General features: G+C 39.0%; 1 protein-coding gene across 1 annotated transcript; it reads right to left on the bottom strand.

The window, feature by feature from the left end:
• Positions 1–1,777: 1,777 nt before the first annotated feature.
• On the bottom strand, positions 1,778–8,943 carry ppp1cb (protein phosphatase 1, catalytic subunit, beta isozyme). Its single transcript, XM_079459462.1, has 8 exons — positions 8,797–8,943; positions 5,534–5,665; positions 4,997–5,227; positions 4,721–4,825; positions 4,512–4,583; positions 3,411–3,562; positions 3,164–3,298; positions 1,778–3,061 (listed from the first exon to the last, which is right to left on the bottom strand). Exons 1-8 carry the CDS (start codon positions 8,915–8,917, stop codon positions 2,957–2,959), a joined length of 1,053 nt encoding a protein of 350 aa, XP_079315588.1. The 5' UTR covers positions 8,918–8,943; the 3' UTR covers positions 1,778–2,956.
• Between the last annotated feature and the right edge of the window lie 836 nt (positions 8,944–9,779).

Here is a 9,779-nt window from a genome sequence, read left to right as displayed (position 1 = left end):
TTGTAAATTAATTAAAGATACAAAATGAAAAAAGCACTTATACATTAATATTCACAGCCTTTGAAATGAAACTAAAAATTGACAGAGCTCCAGCATGTCTCTGTGGAGAGAGGAGAACCATCCAGAAGAACAACCATCTCTGCAGCACTCCACCAATCAGGCCTGTATGGCAGAGTGGCCAGACAGAAGCCACTCCTCAGTAAAAGGCACACGACAGCACGCCTGGAGTTTGTCAAAAGGCATCTGAAGGACTCTCAGACCATGAGAAAGTAAATTCTCTGGTCTGATGGAACAAAGATTGAACTCTTTGGCCTGAATGGCAGAAGAGTTCATCACCTGGCCAATAACATCCGAAGTATGGTGGTGGCAGCATCATGCTGTTGGGATGTTTTTCAGCGGCAGGAACTGGGAGACTAGTCGGGATCGAGGGAAAGATTAATGCAGTAATGTACAGAGACATCCTTGATGATAAACCTGCCCCAGAGCGCTCTGGACCTCAGAGTGGGGTGAAGGTTCATCTTCCAACCGGACAATGACCCTAAGCACACAGCCAAGATGACCAAGGAGTGACTACAGGACAACTCTGTGAATGTCCTTGAGTGGTTCAGCCAGACCCCACACTTGAACCTGATTGAACATCTCTGGAGAGATCTGAAAATGGCTTTGCACCAACGCTCACCATACAACCTGATAGAGCTGGAGAGATCTTGCCAAGACGAATGGGAGAAACTGCCCCAAAATAGGTGTGACAAGCTTGTAGCATCATACTCAAAAAGACTTGAGGCTGTAATTTGGTGTAAAAGGTGCTTCAACAAAGTATTGAGCAAAGGCTGTGAATACTTATGTACATGTGCTGTTTTCAAACAAACGTCTTTCACATTGTAATTATGTGGTATTGTTTATAGAATTTTGAGGAAAATGAGGAAGGCTGTGACATGACAAAATGTGGAAAAAGTGAAGCACTGTGAATATTTTCCGGATGCATATGCTAAATAAATAATGGTCAAAGGGATAGTTCACCACAAAAATAAAAATTCTGTCATTTATTCACCTTCATATTGTTCAAAACATGAGAAATGTGTCAGTGGCTTTGTGTCTCAATGGAAGTCAAAAGGGGCCAATGCTACCAGCATTTATCAAAATATCTTCATGTGTTCTGCAGAAGAAATTCAGACAGGTTTGGAATGGCATGAGGGTGAGTAAATGATAAAGTAGTTTCCATTTTTGAGTGAATTATCCCATTAAGAAAGTGCTAAATCTATAAGGTTGATAAAAGTGTTATACAAGACTCCCTCTGAAATCTGACGGGTTATATATGTTGATTTAGTAAAGTGCTATATTTGGCAAATCATAGACACTGTATCCTTGGGTAAAATCTAAGATCGGGGCATAATGTCACTGTACAACCAGACATATCTTTAGAGACACAAAATACCATAGCAGTGGTAGTACTGTGATACTCCAACAAACAAATATTCATATAATTAAATTAATGTTTTATTTTTAATTTCCGATAACACCTTACCTGTTAGTAATGAGTGGTCTTAATTTCGAATAGTGTTTGGTTTTGGCTACATTGAAATAGATTATGACAATCCATTGAAGTAGCCATGACAACAGGCCGCATATTGCACTCATCCAGATTTTGCGTAGTTACAGGGTCTGCCAGTTCAACAAAGCATTTGGGTGGATCTCTATTCAGCAACTAGTCTCTACCAGTTGAATCCGCTTTGTATTATCTGATTACGTTAGAACGCAAACACAGAGCAGGCAGGCAAAGTGTTTCTTCCATTTATTAAGTTTAAAGCCCACTTAAGCAAAACTCATGAACTGCTTTAGAACACTGATAGCTTTCCCAAAATTTGAAAATAAATTAAGAAGTAGACAACAACACACATAAATAAAACAAAAAAAATTATATCAATGTGAGGAAATGCTCCATCACTGAAAGGCATTTTTAATCTTCATGTGCCAAATGTGCTATGTCTTTTGGTATTAAAGTAATTTAATAAATCCAATAGAATCAGCATCACCCAAGTGCAATTCCTTAAAAAAAGAACCAGTGTCTTCCACTGGGAGGTGCCATTTCCATATGCTACCTGCTACACTTGTGTCAGCTGTTTCTTATTATCAACTAAAAACATGGCTGATGGGGGTGTAACGTTTCAGACAGGTTATTACTGGTGTGAACATGGGTCATGCAAAGAAGTGTTATGTCTTGACACTTCTCCTGATTGTTACTATTAAACGACATAAAAACAGCACGTTAAACAGACAGTTAAGGTCTGACTATAGAGCGTTGTTGGAAATCCTAGAGTTATTAAGACAACAGAACATGCAATGCTGTTTGTAAATGCAACTGTCTGAAAATGTGTATTACAACATCAGTGTTAAAATCCCCTCTCCAGCTTTTCTGCACTGACCTAGTTTTTAGACGACGGATCTGTCTTTTGTTATCATGTAAAGTGTGTGCTGAATTGTGATCCAGCAACCTGACCGAATTAACAGATAACCTTGAGATCAAGGGCTGAAGTGTGTAGCGAAATACGCAAGAACTTTTAATACTCCTTCACTCTCTTTAAGAATCAACATTAATCTTAAATAATAAAAGAGTACTGAAGTAAAGTTTAATCAAATGCAAACATATTAGGACACTACTGAGACCTTGTGTGAGATCATGTGTGTGTTTTGCTTAAGAAGAGATGCTTCCCAAAGCATTATTATTAATTACCTTATCATTGTTATTAAAATACCAATAAACAAACAAGCAAAGCAAAATAAACAAGAAATCGTCAACCGGTCACAGCTAAATTTCTGTACACAAACTTTAAGAAATTTGAAGAGAGAAAAGGTTGGCAGGGCAGGTTAAGAGATTCCAGAGGGGAGTTAAGGGTAAAGATGCCCCATCCGGGGTGGTTTCCTGGGGTGGAGGATGTGACTCTTGGTTGCAAGCTGTTCACCTCTTCTTGGGAGCTTGGGCGGTACGGGGCGGGGTAACAGGTCGCCCCGAGTTGACCCCACTGTACTGATACTTTGCCTTCTTCTCTGATGGTTTCAGGATCTATGGTAGAAAGAAGTCAGTGAGAAAGCAATACGAGAATACACTGAGTATGTGTATGAAAGTTACCGACGTGTGTGTGTGTTTGTGTTCATGACAACCCACCTGAAAAGAGCACATGAGTGACTCATCCACACTCATCATTCCGCCAGCATTATCAAACTCCCCACAGTAGTTTGGTGCTGAGAACAGAGTGACCAACTGCCGCTTTGCAAAGAACTCGTATCCATCCTCAACCACCTAAAAAACAAACAACATTTAATACAACACAAACTAGACATAAAACCCATAACCATCCTCATGGACCTGCAACACACTGACTACTCTAAGAAACTAGACAGTTCATTGGTACCTGGTGTGCCCTGCAGATGAGGTCCAGATCATGCCGGTTGAGAAATTTGCTCACTACGTCGGCACCGAAAGTGAAAGACACTCCACGATCGTTCTCCCCCCACCCCTGAACATCCTTATCTGGGTCTGACCACAACAAATCACAGAGCAGCCCTGCAGACCAAGACACATAGAATGTGTGACATATTTAATCTGTCATATTTCATTGTATAATCCTGATTTGTGATTTTTTTTCTACAAAACGTACAGTTTTTTCTCCATGGTACAAATTGACACATTTGATTAAAAATACTAAATTGAGCACAACAGAATGCAAATGCAGTATAGAAAAAACGTGGTCACTTTTCATGGCTTAATTGGTGCACATGGTCTGAGATTCTGAAAAACAGCATGACACTGCACTATAGCCAAATACATTTATCTGTATATGTATATAATTTGGCACGGATGAAATGCAAAAACTGGCCCCATGTGAACATCACTTGATTCTACTTACTCTCTTATTTATAATAAAAGCGTCTGCCAACTGAATAAATGTAAATGTATGTACTTCACACAGAATTTTAAGTTAAAGGCCAATGATTAGAGGAATCGAAAGGTTAGGAATTGGATTTGAATCTAAAGGAATAGGAATCGGACAACTAAAATAAAATTTGTAATTTTCAATTACAACTCTTTTCAAAATACAGCCCTAATGAAAATTAACCATAGTTTATTTCTAAAGTGAGCATAGTTTAACCACAGTATTTGCAGTAAAGCAAAGGAACCACAAATTTACCATAGTTTCATTATAGTCCTATGGTTATGCAAATTGTTATAAATCAGACAAAACATGGTTGCTATGTGTACATACACACAAAATGGTGCTCAAAAATATGTATATATATATATATATATTTGAAAACCAGTAAATAAGCAGGCTAAATTACAAAACAGGTTGATATCTAAATGTTTAACATCAACTGTGGAATCGAAACTGGGAATCAATAAGAAGCTAAATTGATACGCTGAATCAATAATCGATAGGCTTATAATTACTTTGATGAAAATGTCTTATCAATTAACAGCCCACATTACTATATACATGTGCCCTGACACACACCTGTATCCGGGACATCGGTTGGTCGCATAATCCGCCGTATCTGTTCCATTGACTGCAGATCAGGAGAAAGACCTAGAAAAAAGGACACAGAAAGACAAAAAGAGACAGACAGAGAGAGCAAGTGTTAATATTTTTAGACTCTGTTGCCCTATTTCATCTGGCCAAAAGTCAGTCCTGTAAAACAATCCATCGTGCATGCTTGTTCTCACCTCCATGGCAACAGAAGATCTTCTCGTCTATGATGGCAGCAATTGGGAGGCAGTTGAAGCAGTCTGTGAAAGTTTTCCAGAGTTTGATGTTGAACCTGCGCTTGCCTGCAGCAAAACACATTGAGACATTTATAATAATGCAGCATGGTGCGTGACCTGAAAGTTTGTTTAGTGTGTCAAAGCGTGAGTGGGTGAGAAAATCAATAATATAATATCAGATTTATTTTATGTGGGTGTGTTTTGCTGAGTGTTTGGAGCATGAGCTATGACCCTTACACTCATCATAAAAGCCGTAGATACGGTTTATAGAGGCGCACTCGTGGTTCCCCCTCAGTAGGAAGAAATTCTCGGGGTATTTGATCTTATAGGCCAATAGGAGGCAGATGGTCTCCAGAGACTGTTTCCCTCGGTCCACATAATCACCCAGGAAGAGATAGTTCGCTTCCGGAGGAAAACCACCATATTCAAACAACCTCAACAGATCTGTGTATTGCCCATGGATGTCACCTACAGAAAGACATATGTGCCATTAGAAATCAATGAAGCAACGTAAATAATAGGAAAACTAAAGAATTCACACACAACGCAAAATTCAGGCTAATGACTCCAACACACACACATGCGCATAAGCGTCTCAGGTGTGCCACAGAAAGAAGGAAAATGACCTCAAACCTATCCTCATTACATTTATAACTCGTTCTACTTACACACAGAGATTGCCAAAACCTTGACATTTCTGGGAGTCGAGGGGAAGGAATGTAATGACAACGGTCAAGATCTTTTCCACTCTGGAGAGGAGGATATCCAACCTACCACAGATTTTAAGTGGAGCCTCCAACTCCAACAGGATGGGTTGACTAAGAAAGATCTCCCGAGATTTAATGCAGAGTCCTCGTACTTCTGCTTCAGTCATCTGAACGATCTTCCCAGGACGACATCCTCGCACTGCAAGAACAAATATTACAAAAACATTATTATTTGATCATTTCTGCTTATCTCTCAATTGAACAACATTGCAATCTCAATAATTCCCAAATTAGTTTATTATTGTGGTCACTAGTTTGGATAATGCCACCTATAAACGGCACATAAAAATACAACTGTGGCTGATTTATCTATCTAAGTGAGCGACTCTTGGTGAGAATAAGCTGCAAAGTAAAACAGACTTTGTTAAATAACAAAAGTTTGGGCGTGTAAGACTTAAGACGGGGACACACTTATGGCCTCCCCATATTACACAATGTTTTCATACGGTTTAGTCATGAGAAAATGTAACAGATAGCTCGCCTCCACAATTACAAAAGACTGTTTTATAAACATTACATGTTTGAATGTTGTGTAAGGAAGAGCTTTGCGCTTCTGTGCTGTGCTTCTATTGGTCAACGTCACTACAGCGTCACAGCTGTCGTGAGCAACCAGGGAAAAAAAGATGTCGTTCGACCTCGCAGGAGCAGTATAGTTCCTATACTATGGGGAAATATATGAGACGACACGATTGAATCTTTCATTTTGACGCCCCATGCCGTTTACTAAATGACTACGATGTCCTACGACATGCAAATTCCCCCCAAATTTCGGTTTAAAAGTTTGACATAGTAAATACAAAACGTTGCTTCTGTGAGTGGGAATTTTGAGAGTGGTTGGAATTCTGCAGGAATGTTTTACAGTTAAACAGCAATTTAGCAGAGGAGTGTGTCTGACGACAGTCTCACAGCTCTTGTTTGCCTGTGAACTTTCTCTGGATGACAACCTGTAGCCGTAAATCACTCCCAGACAGAGTACAGAAGCAGAGTACAGAGTGACGGATTGGAAAGAAGTGTCAAAGGCCATACAGTAGTGTATATGTAGTTTTATTCTTACATCCATGATTTACAGTTACATAATAGCACTAACCATTTCAGCCTTCAGGCCATCCACCCTAACAAATCCCACATGCTTTAGAAATGTTGAAGAGTCTCTGCAAGAAACGCTGTAACCCCAAAAACTGTGCGTGCAAAGTGCAGAGCGATTTCTGCGTTTACAGGCTTGATGGAACACTGCTGCCATGGGTACAGATTAAAGTGTGTGTGCTTGTCTGTGAGCTGATGAAATGTCTGACTCTGTATTATTGCAGCATGACAAACCTAAGAAAAATCTGATTGTGTGCGTATGTGTCGGACAAACCAGTATAAACTGGATTACAAGCTCGAGGAAAGCAACTTGAATTTCAAAACCATGATCTGATTCTTTGTTTAGGTCAGTGTGACAATTTATGTAACAACAACACAAACAAAAGTACATCTACCGCTGTGAGTAGAACAGCAAGTTATCTGAGCTCCACAGATCACAAAAAAAGACAAAATTGGAGCATAAGAAAAACAGACAAAAATGTGTCTGTTAGAAAATTTAAATGGGTGAGAAGGAAAATGCAGGACTTTAGGGTCACACAGAATCACAGATGGCATTGCTGAGTGAGGGGTCAGCAGGAGGGTGTTGGGCCAGATGGATGGGCACAAGGCCCATGGGTGGTGAAATGAGTCATGTGGTTGCTTACAAAAACATCCCATCTCAGAATGCCATATTATCATTGAAAATGCTTGGCAATATCGCCAATAACACACAACACTCATCCTGAAAGAGTTCCCCAAAATAGAAATAATTGCTTTACTCACAGAAAAGCTGGTTAATGGCTTTAGCATTTAAAACAGAAATGTGAATGCCATGACACACACAAAATTCAATATTCCAGTGTAAGGTGGCCTTAAAGGTTGCGTGACCCAAAAATGAAAATTCTGTCATCATTTACTCACCCTCTTGTCATTTTAACCCTGTATCACTTTCTTTCTTCCGAACACAAAAGAAAGATATTTTGAAGAATGCTGTTAGGGCACCCATTCACTTGCGTTGATTTTGTGTCCATACAACAGAAGTAAATGGGTGCCGATGCTGTTCGGTTGCCAACTTTCCTCAAAATATCTTCTTTTGTGTTCGGTAAAAGAAAGACATCCACGTTTGAAATGATAAGAGGGTGAGTAAGTTCAGACATAAGGTACAGAAGGAATTATTTTAAACCCAAGCTGCCTACAACAAAAGCCAAGTGATGTATAATTCGATTTAACAAAGATAAATATGAATATTATACATATTATACAAAGCAATGCTACAAATTTAAGGTTCAGTATGTCCTTCATCATCTGAGCTGCATAATAAACCTAACCTCTTTTTGTATCAAGAATAAAGTGTAATGTTATAATGACAACAACACTTTTTTTATTAATACAGGGTAAGAAGTTCACCGTTATTAAGAGAATGAGTCAATGAGAACTAAACATAGTTAATGTAATGCTTTAAAAAAGTGTGACAAGAAAAACGTTTTATTATAGAGTATAGCTACTAAGTGTATGTATAATATAACTTAATAACTTTGAAATACAGTGTTGTAAAGACAATACAACATATGATTATAACAAAAATCAAGTATAATTTTAATGACAGGGGATTATTAAGTAATAATACCATATAATAGAACGTAATTATTCTATTAAAATTAAAAAGTAAGATGGATTCGGCGTAAACGTTAAGACATACATATATCATTTTAACTGTTGTGTAATAATGTAACGTGACGAAGATACGTTTTCTCGTTATGAAAACAATACGTTGTAACGTTACGAGGAAAAAACACTGTAAAATGATACACTGTTGAACACTGGAATTGTGAAGAGGCGTAATGTCGGTTACATTTGACCGAAGTCAACGACGCAGCTAACACCGCAACGGCCACACAGCCCTCTGTCTTTTATTTGCTCGCTTTCTGCCTTATAACGTTAATGTTTAATCCTCGTTTCGCTAATTCAAATCAAGATTACATGTGATCTGAGGAAACTCCCAGCGTTGATATGAAGGCTGCTCAAACCCCGCGGCCACAGCCGTGTTTGTAAACAGGGCGCCGATACCCGCAGCTAGCTAGCTCTCTTTAAACGCGCCCAATTTTCCATTTAACCGACAAAGAACAGACAACGACAAAACAGCAATTTTCCGGACGCGTCGGTGATCAAAGTAGCTGCTCATATTGTCATCGCCTCTACGGTGCTCACCTTCAAGAAGCCGAGAAATAAGACTGTCAACGTTTAATTCCCCCTCCGCCATCTTCAGCTCCGACTTCTGCATGCGGCGCTTCCGGAAACCGACGCTAGGGGGCGCTGGGAATGACGTCATTCACTTAGTTACAAGCAATTACGTCAATAGAAATGACCTTTTCGTGCATATTTTAATTATTGTATATGTGAACTTTTTACTTGTTTAAAGCTAATTTCTATTGTTCAATGTCTGGCTACTTGTGTATTTGGTTTCCTTTCCAGTTGGATGTACTCTCGATTTACCAGCAACACAGTTAAGCTTCATTCATATTGACTTCATTTATTAAAATGAATAAAATCGATATTTTAAAAACGTATCATAATAGAAAAAGTTTTTCCACAGCATGTCTTGTTTTTAATGACGCACAGCGGGACACTTTACAATTCTTTTTTTGGCATGTGATTTTTCAGTTTCATGTTTATAACGACGCGAACTTAAGGGCAACATCGTAATGTCTCTAATATTTAATACTTTTGCTCCGCATTGAGTTGGGTGGGGTAAATTTGCTACTGGTGAAGGCGCCATCTGCTGGTCAGAAACCGAAAGGCAGCTGTCACTCAACATCAGTTTAAGTTTTGCAGCTGATCACACAAGGCAGAAGCGTCCCTCCCTACTAAGTTGCTGCTTAGGGTGCTTCTGTGATGTATTCAAGTCACACATCCATTTTCTTCCGTAACCACTATTTTATCGGTGGTGTGGGTGTCAAAATCTGTGAGATTACTGACTAAACGCAACATTGCAATATCAAAAAAGTGAGGTGGCCAATCAAATTAAAGTAGGAGGGAGTTACTGGTTACAGAGCCGAGCAGTGACCAATCAAATCAAAGAAGACGGAGCTACTCTCTGTCTTTAGGTGTTCAGCAAGACGCTTCAGTTTAAAAGTTGAGAAAGTGCTGTGCAACACACGACATACTATAAGTGACCAAAAACATTCAATATT

This window comes from Barbatula barbatula, assembly GCF_947034865.1.
Source record: "Barbatula barbatula genome assembly, chromosome: 6".
Taxonomy (NCBI): Eukaryota; Metazoa; Chordata; class Actinopteri; order Cypriniformes; family Nemacheilidae; genus Barbatula; species Barbatula barbatula.
This window is presented reverse-complemented; position numbering and strand designations above follow the sequence as displayed.